Source organism: Chrysemys picta, chromosome 3, assembly GCF_011386835.1.
Source record: "Chrysemys picta bellii isolate R12L10 chromosome 3, ASM1138683v2, whole genome shotgun sequence".
Classification (NCBI taxonomy): Eukaryota; Metazoa; Chordata; order Testudines; family Emydidae; genus Chrysemys; species Chrysemys picta.
In genome coordinates, this window is record NC_088793.1 from 125,546,709 (window position 1) to 125,560,134 (window position 13,426).

General features: G+C 41.7%; 1 protein-coding gene across 3 annotated transcripts in view; it reads right to left on the reverse strand.

Annotated features, from left to right (window-relative positions):
- RPS6KA2 (ribosomal protein S6 kinase A2) overlaps window positions 1-13,426 on the reverse strand; it is a 446,243-nt gene that overhangs the window by 110,580 nt on the left and 322,237 nt on the right. For all 3 annotated transcript variants that reach the window (XM_065590436.1, XM_065590438.1, XM_065590437.1), the window contains 2 exons: window positions 3,218-3,298; window positions 1,389-1,468 (listed from right to left, as the gene is read on the reverse strand). In XM_065590436.1, the coding sequence (XP_065446508.1) occupies window positions 1,389-1,468; window positions 3,218-3,298 (161 nt within the window). The remainder of the gene's footprint in view (window positions 1-1,388; window positions 1,469-3,217; window positions 3,299-13,426) is intronic.

A 13,426-nucleotide genomic window follows, 5' to 3' on the forward strand; every position in this document is an offset into this window, starting at 1 on the left:
CCACTTTGTGGTACCAGGTGTTTTTTTAAATTGTCTCACCATGACTATCTTCTCCCTTGCAGCTCCTGCCCCCACCAGCAGCTGTCTTGTGTCTGTCCTCCTCATTGACTCTCCCCCTCTTTTCAAATTTAATCTGAAAACAATTATTTCCTCATTTCTCTGTCAGTTTTCTCCCCTCTGCTATTTTTTATTATGTAACTATATATCTATGGGGATTTAACTCTGGGAAGCAGTGTGGGATAAGGACTGTATGAAATGTTCTATTCAGACTAAAAGGTGCTGTATTATGAATAATGTATGTCTAACAAAAATAAAAAGTTACACAGGGAAAGAGAGTGAGGAGCCAGGATCACTCTTCTTTAAATTAAGGAAAAATCATTGGAATTGAAGGATTAGTCACCACCTCAGTCCAGGGTTGGGGCAATGTAATTACTGGGACAGAAGGGCACAGACAAAGTAGCATGGCTAACCTGGCACAACAAGGTGTCCTTGATCTTTCAGTGACCTAGTGAGGGGCCCTCAGAACCCTGCTGCTTCCTGCCCAAGCAAGGCCTCTAGGAAAAGACCTTGCAGAGCCACATAACCTTGGGTGAAATCTTGCCCCAGTGAAATGAATGGCAGTTTTGCCATTGACTACAATTGGGCCAAGATTTTACCCTTTGTGTTTTTGTGCTAATTCCTAAGGATTCAGAGTCAGCTCAGGGAGACTAATCTCCCTAATTAGCTAATTAGGGATAGATGAACCCAGTTACAATAAGGAGGGGCTAGGTTATTCCCATGAAAGAGACTGGAATTTTATTCACCAGAAGCCACGGAAGGGAACTCTGGGGGAACATAAGGGCCACCCTGCCGGCGTGTTTGTTTTGAATTTTGGCCTTTACTTGAAGGAATGCAAAGAGAGACTTCTGCGAAGTGTAAAATATCTGGTGAAGTAAACTGGAAAACCTGGAAGGGATTTTGGCATTTCAACTGGAGAGTCCTGTGAATTCCCTAGCCACCCAGAACCTGACCCTGATACACGTGGTCACTTGAGTATAGGCTTCATAGAGTGGGGAATCTGGGTATATCTTTTCTCTCCACATCACAGCCAGCATGTGTCTCTTTTTATCAATGAGTCAGGGGTTATTCTACCATGAGAAGGAACTAGCAATGATCCGTTGGGAGTAAATTGTAATTAAGTTTTCTATTAACATGATGCTCACACTCTGTCAGGTATGTCACTTATCACACAATGTAGATACAAGTATTAAAAAAGGTTTAGGGAAATTATAACAAATTACAGCTCCAATTCAGTTACATAGAATGAAAATACACCCAGGGACACACACAAATTCTGAAAATGATCCAAGACATTATTTTGTGTCCGACACAAAAATCAATGGGCTTACCTCTTTGGAGAGTCTTGTGAAAAGGTCCCCTCCCCGCAGGAAATCTAGTATTAGATACAACTTTCCCTCTGTTTGAAATGCTGCATTAGAAAAGAATGGCGATGTTGGATGTTTTAAATCATTACAAAGTCTCCAAAGAATGAATATTATTGATTAATTCTGCATCGTTCTCTAACTCTCCTACCATGTTAACACTTCACTTTTAGAATGGAATTATTTAAGATCTCTGCTGGACTAAGCAATCTAGCCCATACTACAGGGAACAATCCTGTGTTAGCTGGGAGATGGAGATGTATTACTAATGCATTCTTTGCCCCTCTTAGCATCTGGTCCCAAAGCTTGGGCTCCAGTCTGTGCCCGCATACCTACCCAGCAATCTTAGAGCCCCGCAGCCTGAGCCCCAGGTGTCCAAGTCAGCCTATCCATGCCAGCTGCAGGCCTTTAATTATTGTGTATACATACCTAATGAAGCTAAAGCTGTCCTCCATTGCACAGGGTGAGGAGACGAAAAGAGAGTAAAACTAGTCAGAGAGGCTCCCAGAATTGTGGCAGGAGAGAGCTACAGCTCTTCAAAATGCTCACAGAAGCCCCTTTGCACTAGCAATTTAGGGAGTTTGTTGGGCTGAGAAAGGCAAATCTAGGGGGAAGCTGCTCTGCGTAACTGAAAGCATTGCAATAGTTACTCCTGGGGGCATCCTGTGGCAAAAAATTAAAAATTCTGCGTGCAATATTTTAAAATTCTGCAAATTTTATTTGTCAAAATAACACAACATAATCAAGTCTCTGTGACAATACAAACACACACAAAATTTCCCCCAGGAGTAGAGAGTTAAAGAAACCCCTACAACAACCCAGGTCCTGTTTCTCTGCTCCCTTGCCCCCCAGGGCCCAGCCGGGGGGGCCAGACACTCACAACCCCTCCCCCCCCAGGTCCAACCATGGTGCCCCCCGCAATGCACCCAAACCCCTTCCCCCAAGAGCCTAGCCACGCCTCCCTAGCCCAGATACCTGCACCCCCCACCCCAAGAACCCAGCTGCGGGCCCTCTCCCGCCAGATACCCACACCCTCTCCCCCCCTCAGAGCCCAGCTGTAGGGCCCCCCCTTGCCCAGATACTCACACCCCCTCCCCCCAGACCAGACACCTGCACCACTCCCCCCCAGAGCCCAGGGATCCAGAGAGAGAAACAGCCTGATGCTCAGTCCCAGGCTTGCACGCTGCCTTCTCCTTCCATCAGGGCATGCAGGGAACTGCAGCCACCAGGAACCCTCTAGCTCCCTCCCCCTCCCCATATCAGTGTCTTCTATGTGTGAGCTGGGCTCTGCCGGGTCCATCAGCCCTTAGTGGAGGCCAGCAGCACTGCAGCCCATTTCTGTGGGGGAAAAGAAATTCTGCGCGGACGTTAATTTCTGCAACATTCTGCATTGCGCAGTGGTGCAGAATTCCCCCAGGAGTAAATAGCTTATAGAAATTTAGTGAGTGCTATCAATTATTAATAGTTTTTGGAAACAAGAGAATCTAATAATCAAACTGTTTGCTGAAGAGGGGTGGTAGAAGTGGCTTCTACATCTTTTTTATCCCACCAGCAACCTCTAGTAACCATTATTACATTACACCTTGTATCAAATTTGTTTTGACAGAGGCGTAGCTAAGCCCTCCTCATGCGAAAATTTTCCCGTCACATAAGGAAAATGAAGTCATACGCATCCGTAACTGAGTGGAAATGGGGTAGTATTTAGCAAGGTGGTATTCTTATGAAATGACACAGATCCAGTTACAATCCCAAAACACACGGAAGAGTGAATGCGAATTCCATGTTATTATAATTACCATAATGAAGCTTGACTATGAAAGGATGATTCACTTCTGCCAAAATATCTCTCTCCATTTTCGATCGTACCCGATCCCGAACTATAAGAGAGAGAACAATAAGAACAGTAATCAATTAAGAGGCATCATGGTGCACAGGGGAGAGAGTATTGAACTGGGACTCAGAAAACTTGGATTCTAGTCCTGACTTTGCCACTCGCCCGCTGTGTGACCTGGGGCGAGTCACTTCACCTTCCCTGCCCATACCGCCTGTCTTGTTTCTGTAGATAGTAGTAAGCTGTTGGGGGCAGAGACTGTCTCTTTCTCTGCATTTGTACAACAATTAGTACTAATCTTGGCTGGGCTGTGAGGCACTACGGCAATATAAACAATACGAAGAAGATTAAGGTTTACAAAAAGGAATTTTAATATAAAACAACACTATATAAACTGAATATCTAATATAAAAATAAACAGAATATAACAGCAACTTACCATCGCAAATTAATCAAGAGACTATGGTAGGTTAATTTTGCGTGCATTTAAGCGTACTTGTACTGTGCTGATATTAATAATAAGAATGACTCATTGAACACCTGGATGTGGTTTAGATGAAATATTTTAAGCTCCCAATCAGATACAATTAGTAAAAAGGAAAAGTCTGTGGCTGAGGCAAAAGAGGCAACTATCATTTTCATCTGCAGAGACAATTACTGCAGGGCAGAAGCAAGAGTAATGATTTTTTTATGGATCAGATGAATAAAGAATAAGAGAAAAAATAATTGCAGACGTGTATAGGGTTCAGGCTAATCAAGACTGAAACTGAAGATCACCTAGTAACAGTGTTTAATAGAATTTCACAACACCAAGCTGGGTTCCACTTTTCAGATTAACATCCCTTGATCCTAAAGCTGTATTTTATTCTTGATCACAGTTTTGCTGATTTTCTAATAAAGTTGTTTAGGTTTATTGTTCCTTCTTCTTGTACCACATTATTTATTCATCTCTCAGCTGCAGCACCCACCCACTGGATTGCGAGTCTATTTTAGTCAATAATGCATGAGGCCTCATTGCGGTTCTGTTGTCACATGTATGTGTATTGGGTGTATTGATAAATGGGAGGTCAAAAGCTGAATGCCTCCAGCACCCAAGTAATGAATATATTACAGTGCAATGACACATTCTTCTGTATAACTGTGATTTTAAAATTGTTGGTTTATAGACACTCGTCCAAACCAAAACCTCAGATATGAAAACCCTTGAATGTTAGAAAAATTTGGGTCTCTAGCTATTTTAATGTTTTATTTAAGACAGGACCCATATAAGCATGATTTTGTAATCCTCATTAGCCATTCACACTGCTTCCTCAATTCAAGCCATTTTGTATTAAATTCCATACCATGTGCAAAGATGGCGTATCATATAGTCATGCAATGCGAAAGCTAGGCAGGGACATACATTTCTCATGCTGCACATACCATACACCACAAGGAGCCAGTCACGTACCCAGTGTAGGAATGCTTGGGGTAGAGACTGCTACGCCCTTTCTGTATAAGATATTTACTATTACAATCAAATGGATAAACTACGAGGAGTGCTTCCTGAAGTCTAGCTATGCCAAATGCAGGCAACCTCCCAAAACATTCACGTAAGCCATGCATCAGCCCTGAGGCACAAAATCCCCAAGCGACAGGGTAGAGAGGTAGTGGGCAGAAGCAGAAGTGGTTTGTTACCCACCACTGGGTAACAATATAAATCAGCTGTAATGCTCTCACGCCCATCATAGACAAAGAAGGACCACTCGGCTATGCCCACCTCACCAACCATACCCTTATACTGCCTGGTGCCTGACAGTAGTGCTGTGCTGACATTTTTTTTTAATATCACATTATAAAAAGCTTTGGTTTTAAGTTATTTTAGTCATTAGTTTGAGGGCAGTCGAATGTAGCCGCAGAGGTGATATTTGTGATGTGTGTACATGTGCATTACATCTGCGTGGCTATGGCCACGAACAATGGCAGGATTCCCTCACCCCATTGGGTACTTCTCCTGACACATTGTTAGGGTGTTGTGTTTTTAGGTGAGCGCCAGGATCCTGTTGTGCTGGTGAGAGCATGGAGGGCATGCTTTGTATCAGGATAGTGCTCTGTGAGGAATGGGATATTATAATAGGATGACGGCACTAAGTGGTGGTGGTGGGGGGATACTGTTTGCTTGTGAAGAGGTGATTGAAATGGGTCTGGGGAGCAACGTGTATAAGGGATTTCAGCATCAGCCATCTGCCCCTTCTCCACAGTCCTTACTAGTCAGTATTTCTGGGGACTGCGGATCTGTAATCCTTCTTATTCTCCATAAGAAAACGTCTGTTCTGAAAATGGATTTCGGGATTTGGCAGGCAACAATGGATGTAACCCAGTTACACACTGTGTGATTGTCTCTGTGCCACATTTAACATTCCCCTCTGGGTCTATCTAGCTCAGATCATTAGACATAATTCACCAAGGTGGTGGTTACACAATTTGGGACTTCATCAGCCTGCCATGTTGGTATGCCATCTGCCTCCCCAAATGGAGACAGAAGCTGTAGCATGCCCATGTGATATTGAGGAGAGTGTGTCTCCATATAACATGCATCACAGCTTCTCTGATACCTTGGCCTGATGACCCCTTTTTACATATCCTTCTAATCTCCCATTCCCTACCCAGGGGCAACTAAAAAGACTGTTGTGGCACACAGGTACTTCAGAGGCTATAGTTTGACTGATAGGTGGATGATATGCTCTCTCCGCCCCTTTGCTTTACATATTTCCTGGCATGGGCGCCCTTAGGACAGCAATTACGTGGGCCCACTTCTGGCATCCCGATGTCACAGCATCGGTCATTTAGTCCATTGCTCAGATGCTTTCTCACATTCTATGGCAAAGCAAATCCATCTCTATTCCCCTCCTCCTATATTACCTCTCTGTTGCTTTAGTGTCTCTGGGCTGCGCATGCTTTTAATCCATAGAAGGAAACATAAGTTTAACATTCTTCAGGGTAGAGACAGCTGATGGTTTGCTATTCCATGTTGAATATCTGCAAGGCCCTATCACCATGGTATTTGTATGCCATACAAGGCTATAGGCAATATAAATCAAGGCACACTCCCTCTCTCCTCCAGCTCCCACTCTAGGCAGGTTTTCTGGTTGTGGGGGGGGAAAGGTCAGGTTTTCTCTCTCTCATATCCTGGATTTGCCATATGCTCAAGCTCTTCCTGCTCCTGTCTACATTTTTGATGTAGGTGGAGCTGGTGTTGATGGGTTAAGGCCCTCCTGAAGAGGGTCAGGCTTTGGCTCAGTTTGACAACCTCTAACCAAGTCTTCCCCAGGTGGGGCCCTATGTATGAAAATGCTCTGCCTGCTGCATTCTACAGTTTTGTGCTTGTGTCCAGGATTGGCCCCAAAACTTCTAGTGCCTGCATCATAGCATGTAGGGGCCAGCATAAATGGGTGACATTTATAGATTGTCTGCAATGTGAGTCAATTCTGGCTCAGTCATTCCAGATTGCTGGGTCCTGGTTGCTCTGAGATTATTCTCCAGATCCTATAGGGAGAGATTAGTAGGGTCTGAATATGCAGTTGGATGTGAGGGATGAAGGCCCAGTGAACCAAAAAAAGCACTGATGCGTATTTCTGGAACAACTGTGGATACCTCTTGTTGTCTAGGTCATTACATGTGGGTGCATAACTTTCTACTTTCCTTTGTTGGATCAGCTAGCATAGGAGACAACTTGCATCATCCTAAATTCAGTCAAACTTGTCTATAAAAAGGACTTATTCCTATGGATCGCATTACTCTGTCATCCTGGAAGATTTAGCTTCCCGTGCTGTGGTTCACTTCAGTGTTGTCCCCTCACTTGGCTATATAGAAGGGTCTGCTGCTGAACGAACAAACTTACTCCAGGCCTTTGAGAGGGCTATGCTGCACTATTCTTACCCCTCTCTTGGTACTGGCAGGGGATTGTTCAGATGTCCAAACCCTATCTCCAGTGCCTAACAGCCCCTTTTGAGATTTGCATCACCTATAGAGGTTTAAGTGCAGCGTGCACAAGAAGCGGCAGTGTATAGTGTTTTGGCAGGTGACATACATACTAACAGAAGATGTTTACTTATCTGCATAAACAGTTTGTTCACTGCAAATGGTGCCCATTTGCTGAACTCCCACTGACAGGGAAGCTTTTATCCTGTATATCCAGTATTGGATTATGGCCAAAATGTGTGTTTTGCCTCTCAACTTTAAGCAACATAATAGAAATGGAGAGTGTATAACCTAGAGCAGGGCTTCCCAAACTACGGTAGGCAATCTTGGTGTTCCATCAGTTCACTTCACAACAAGTTTTTAATGTGGTGGTATATGAACCAAGAAATTGGGGACACTGCTGGCCCAGAAGAATAAGTATAGGGCTGAGATTCAGGAAGTCATGAATGCTAATCGTGGCTGCGCCATTGACTCACTTGTCCAATCTAGGATAAATAAATTATCTATAAATTACTTCTGCTACCCTGGGGGATGTGAAACAGAAGTGACTACACTGTCATATCCTACAACAATGGAGAAAGTGTATGTCAAATTGCAATAAAAGTGATCCACATTTGAATGAGTCCATTTAATATGATAGGGTTGGGATGGAAGGAGAAACTTTTTTTTTTTTTTAAAGTGGATTTTTAGCTAGACGGTTGGTGTAGTTTTCCTAGTCATAAGAGACTGAAGTGAAAGGGAAGAGAAAGAAGATTAATACAAAGTGTATTTCACTGATAAAAAGAAGTTCCACCTCTAGAGATGATCAGTTGCATCCCCCTCCCCCCCCCAAGAAAATGAAACCAAAAATCCCCATCCCTTCTCGCTGAGTGATTTGCTGACCTCAGATCTGGTCAAGAGTTAAATAAGAACAAAATATTAATTTTCAAGAGATGTGCCTTAGGCTAAATGCATGCCATAGCTAGCAAAATCACATCGCTAACTATGGACTCTGTCAAATATAAAAGGCCTTGCTTGATGCAGAAGCCACAGAATGTCTACTAATTCAGCAGGAAGTTGGGCTAACTCAATGGGAACCTTTAATTAAGCAAATTGGGGTTTAGATGATCTGCAAAGGGAGATATTATAGAGGTGATACGGTAATTTCCCCATTAAAATACTGATTAAAATTGGTAGGTAAGTTAGTACAAAAATGAAGAAACTTTCCTAAGTGCTCATGATTAGATCTCTGGAGTAATATCCTGGCTCCATTGACATTGATGGGGGTTTTGCCATTGACTTCAGTCGGGCAAAGATTTCCTCTCTGCATTTTTAAATTAGTTTGGCCAAATGCTGCCCTCAAAATGGTGCCCTGCTTGTCCCCATGCAGTTTATCGGGCTTTATTTTGGGGGGGGGGTGTCTCCATCTCTCTAATTTGAAGGAGTTGATTTTTGTACTGTAGGTCACTGGAAAGGTCATTTACATTTTTTTGTCAGTAATGTTTTGAATTTTACCAATGAAATTGGAGCTAGAAGGCATGAATTATTTTTATTAGCTAGTACATAAGCAAACAAATGCAATACAATTTAATAGATCTGTAAAAATTGTATTAATTTACAAAGAAAAACAAAGTAGTATTAACATATAGGGAAGGTTAATAAAATTAAATAGTATTTGTTCTAAACTGTAACTTGTCATTGTTTCTTTGATGGATAGCTTCACAAGAGAGAAAAAGTGTGTGTGGGGGGAGGGAGGATGAGAGGGAAGGTCATGGATACTATAGTTTCTGCTCATAATGGGAGCTATAATTACAATAGAACCTCAGAGTTAGGAAAACTTTGTGGAATGGAGGTTGTTCGTAACTCAAATGTTCGTAACTCTGAACAAAACGTCATGGTTCTTTCAAAAGTTTACAACTGAACATTGACTTAATACAGCTTTGAAACTTTAATATGCACAGAAAAATGCTGCATTTCCTTTTTTTTTATAAATAGTTTATGTTTAATACAATATTATATTGTATTTGCTTTTTTTCTCCTTGGTCTCTGCTGCTGCCTGATTGCATACTTCTGGTCCAAAGGAGGTGTGTGGTTGACTAGTAGGTTCGTAATTGATGTTTTACTGTAATGCAGTGTTCCAAACAACAACATTTAACTCCTCCTTAGTTGTTCAGACCTTTGTCAAACCAGCTCTTCTTGGGCTGACACTTTTCCCATGTTTGGCCCTAGCCTGAAGGTGAATTTATTTGAAAAGGTATGAACAAAACCAGCTGAGCTATTTTTGAGTTACACAATCACGGAAAAAAGCCATAATTTGTTCATATGTTCCAAACCACAATTTTATTTTCTGTTTGTGTTACTCAGAAAAAAAAGGATGAAGCTACAAACATCAAGCTTACTTGTTCAGTAGTCCTTATTGTGGGAGAAAATCACATTTGAAGAAACTTGGTTCAGTGAAGTTACAGGGCTGAATTTTACTTTGCTTGCTTCTGCCAACTTAAAACCGGGTACAGGGTGGCCACAAGCTCACATGCACTGTGGGTAGCCACTAGCTGGGCATTACTGTCTTCAAACTGAGTGGTGCCAGCCAGAGAGGAGGTGTGCACCAGGAAGCTAGGGTATGTGCATGTTTGCTCTATTCCTGCACCAATCTGTACTGCAAGGGCCCCTAAGGAACCCTGGAATCTCCAAGGGAGGGAAATAAGCCCTGCCCCCCCACAAGGGATGAAACCCATCTAGTGCACAGTGAGCATCACGATGTGGGCACCTGCCTGTGCCAGCTGGGGTAAGTGTGGCACTTGACCATTTAACATGAGTTTTCTCATGACTGCTAGAATTTTCCACTTACTCGTCTCCTCCAATGCCTCAGTTAAAGATGTACATTGAGAAAGAGTCAAGAAGGGGTGCTTGTTATGGGAATCTCAGTATTCCTGGGTTAAGGAGATCTGAACTGCACATGGCTGAGTTAAGGATTCTTAACCACCTCTAAAATCCATGCCAGGATCTCATGTTTGAGAGATCTGAGAGAGAATGTTCAAGCCTATACATTTTGTGTTAGTGCTAAGCAGCGCGAATTTCAGACTGCTGGTGCCAAGGGATTCAATGAAAAAAGAGTAAGTGACCTGAGTCTGTCTTTAAGGGAGCTGTCAAGGCACCTAAAATTGTGGGCTCCTGGCTTAACAGTCAGATACTTAAATATGTGATACTTGGACCACAAAAACAACATTTACTTTTTATGGGGAGCAACTCTGGTGGTGGCTTCATGGCTGAAATACCAGGGATTGAAGTGGGGATGTCCAGAACTAAAAGCACGAGCAACTACAGTTTATCCTAAAGAGACAAGCCTTTTGTAACCGGAGCCTGTAATAACTCATTTCCTTTGTAAATTGGCGCAGAAGGGGACTTAGAACACAAACTCACCAGGGGGTTAACACTTATGTCACAGTGGAAAAATTTTCTGTGAATATTTGTTCAAATTCAAAACTTCATTTAAATGATCATAACCTTTGTGTGTGCATTTTCTATGAATATCTGAAAATGTGAGCCTTACTAACAGAAGGAATCCTTGAAAAATAGCTTCCCAAAGCACATTCCACATTGTATATTTAACTGTAAAGTTCACAATTCACACTGGGTAAAATTTTCAGATGCACCTATGTGATTTAGGAACCTAAATCCCATTTTCAAAAGGGCCTTGGGTCATATTTTTAAAGGTATTTAGGCACTCCGTTTGAATTTCAAGAGTGCCTAGGTACCTAACTCCTATTGCCTTATGCAACTAAAAAATGCTCACAAGAAGCTGTTTTTGAGCAAATTGTATAAGAAAATGTGTGAAGAAACATATGATTCATTATGAGTTTCAATCTACTCACAAACATTCTGTGAAAAGAAAGACAAAATTTAACAGACAAATAATTTGTTACAATTGCATAAGAAATGTCTCTACTCAGCAAGCAGAGAGAGTACAAATTAACTAAGAAACTCAATTTTTACCATGTTGTATTGAGATTATTAAGGAATGGGTAACATATAAAGGACATGACCAAAACAATGACGGGAGCTAGGAGACATGCTAATGTAGGTGATTGAGGGATGGGGTAAATCAACATTTGTTAAATGAAGGAAACTAATAGTCAGATTCTGCCGTCCATTATTTCCTCCACACCTCTAGATCTCAATGCCATTGCACAGATGTAACAAAGAGGAGAACGGACTCAAACTTGGGGACATATGTTTCAATTTCAAGTTTTTAAGACTGTACTACGAAGTATGCAGTGTAGTCATAGCTCTGTCAGTTCCAGAATATCAGAGAGAAGGTGGGTGAGGTGCTATCTTTTATTGGACCGTTTTTTCTGTTGGTTAGAGAGACAAGCTTATGAACCACACAGGACTCTGCTTCAGGTCTGGGTAGACCTCTGAGTGGCTTGAAAGCTTGTCTCTCTCTCACTAACAGAGAAGTTGGCCAATAAAAGGGCTTGTCTATACTTACAGCTAGATCGGCACTGCTGTGATCGATGCAGCGGTGTCAATTTAGCAGGTCTGGTAAAGACCCGCTATGTTGATGTTGATGGCAGAGCGCTCTCCCATCGACTCCTGTACTCCAGCTCCCCAAGAAAAGTAAAGTAAGTCAGTGGGAGACCATCTCCTATCAACTCAGCGCTGTGTAGACACCACGGTAAATTGACCTAAGGTACACTGACTTCAGTTACATAACCTTCAGTTAACTCACTCACCTTGTCTCTCTAGTATTACGGAGTCGCAGACAATACAGAATAGTGGACACACAAGTAAAGCTACTCAAGACATTTTCTTCAATGGTTTTTTAAGTGCAGTATATTGCATTTGAAGGAAGCAATTTAGAGAACTAGATTCTAATCTCAGATATGCATGCATGGCATGGAAGATAAACTAGATGCACAGCAGCAGATTCTACAAAATACAAAGCAATATAGGCTTCCTAACCAAGATCAGAATCTGGATCTAATGGTTGTGCTTTGAAAGAAAATATGTATTACTCTTGCTCCACTATCTTGTAGACAGAGAATCACAATAAAGATATGCCTTCCTTGAAAAATAAAAATAAATGTATTCTTAATCTTTAATTCAGGTGAGCAAACCCAAGTGGCTAATTTAGGTTAAAAATAGCAATAAAGACGAGGCAATTCTGATACTTTAACTGGCACTGCAGCTTGAGTTCTCCTTTAGACTTGAATTTGAGCTCCTATCCAAGTTAAAACCAGAGTTGCCTTATCTTTGTGTTACCTTATCATAGGGATCTGTTACAATATGCAGACCCCCCCCTACCCCCAAACCTATACTATTGTCACCTGAATAACGAAGCACAATGGCAATGGTTTGTGCAGAATGCCATTGAACATTTCCTAGAGGACTGGCTACTTTTCTGGAAGAAAGACTTCCCACCCCCCAAATGTGGAATCTTTAGAGATGAGAAAAGAGAAATAAAAAGTGAGCTTTGGTACTTATGCTTAGAGCTGTGGCTGCACAGGAACAACCAGACAGAGAGAATCAAGACATTCTTTCTTAAAGGGCACTCAGAAAAATCAATAATGGATCAGGCTGTACTTTAAGAATCCCCCCCCTCCCAGTATTGTTCTTACATAGACCAACACATTCCACTTTTAGGATTCTTTTTTTAAGTCAGCTATCAGTAGACAAATGATATCCTTGAGTGCTTGGATTTACTTTATGGGTTGGAAGAAAAGATGTCTCTAAAATAACTCAAAACATCTGATTATACTTTTCACTTATAACATATATCACCACCTTTTTATGAGGCTTTCAAAGCACTTTACAAACATTAATTAATCTTACATCATCACTATGAGGCCGCTATTCTTATTTTGTAAACAGGAAAACTGAGGCACTGACAGATTTAGTGGCATGTCCAATGTCACATAATAAATCAGTGTCAAGATCAGGAAGAGAGCCCAGGTTTTCTCCTCTCCAGCTCTAATCACTGGACAAACACCATAATTTTGCAAAGTTCTTGATCAGAAATGTTATTGAAAATGAAAGTAAGTTTATTATGAAAGTAATTTAAATCCATAAAAAATTAAAGGATAAAGTATCACATTTGCAATGAAAAGAAAAAATCCCTATGTAGAAACATTTTAAATTTTAAATGTGTACAAACACACACACGCACACACACACACACACACACACACACACCACACACACACACACGTCAATCCACTGCCTCCTCACATGCAAT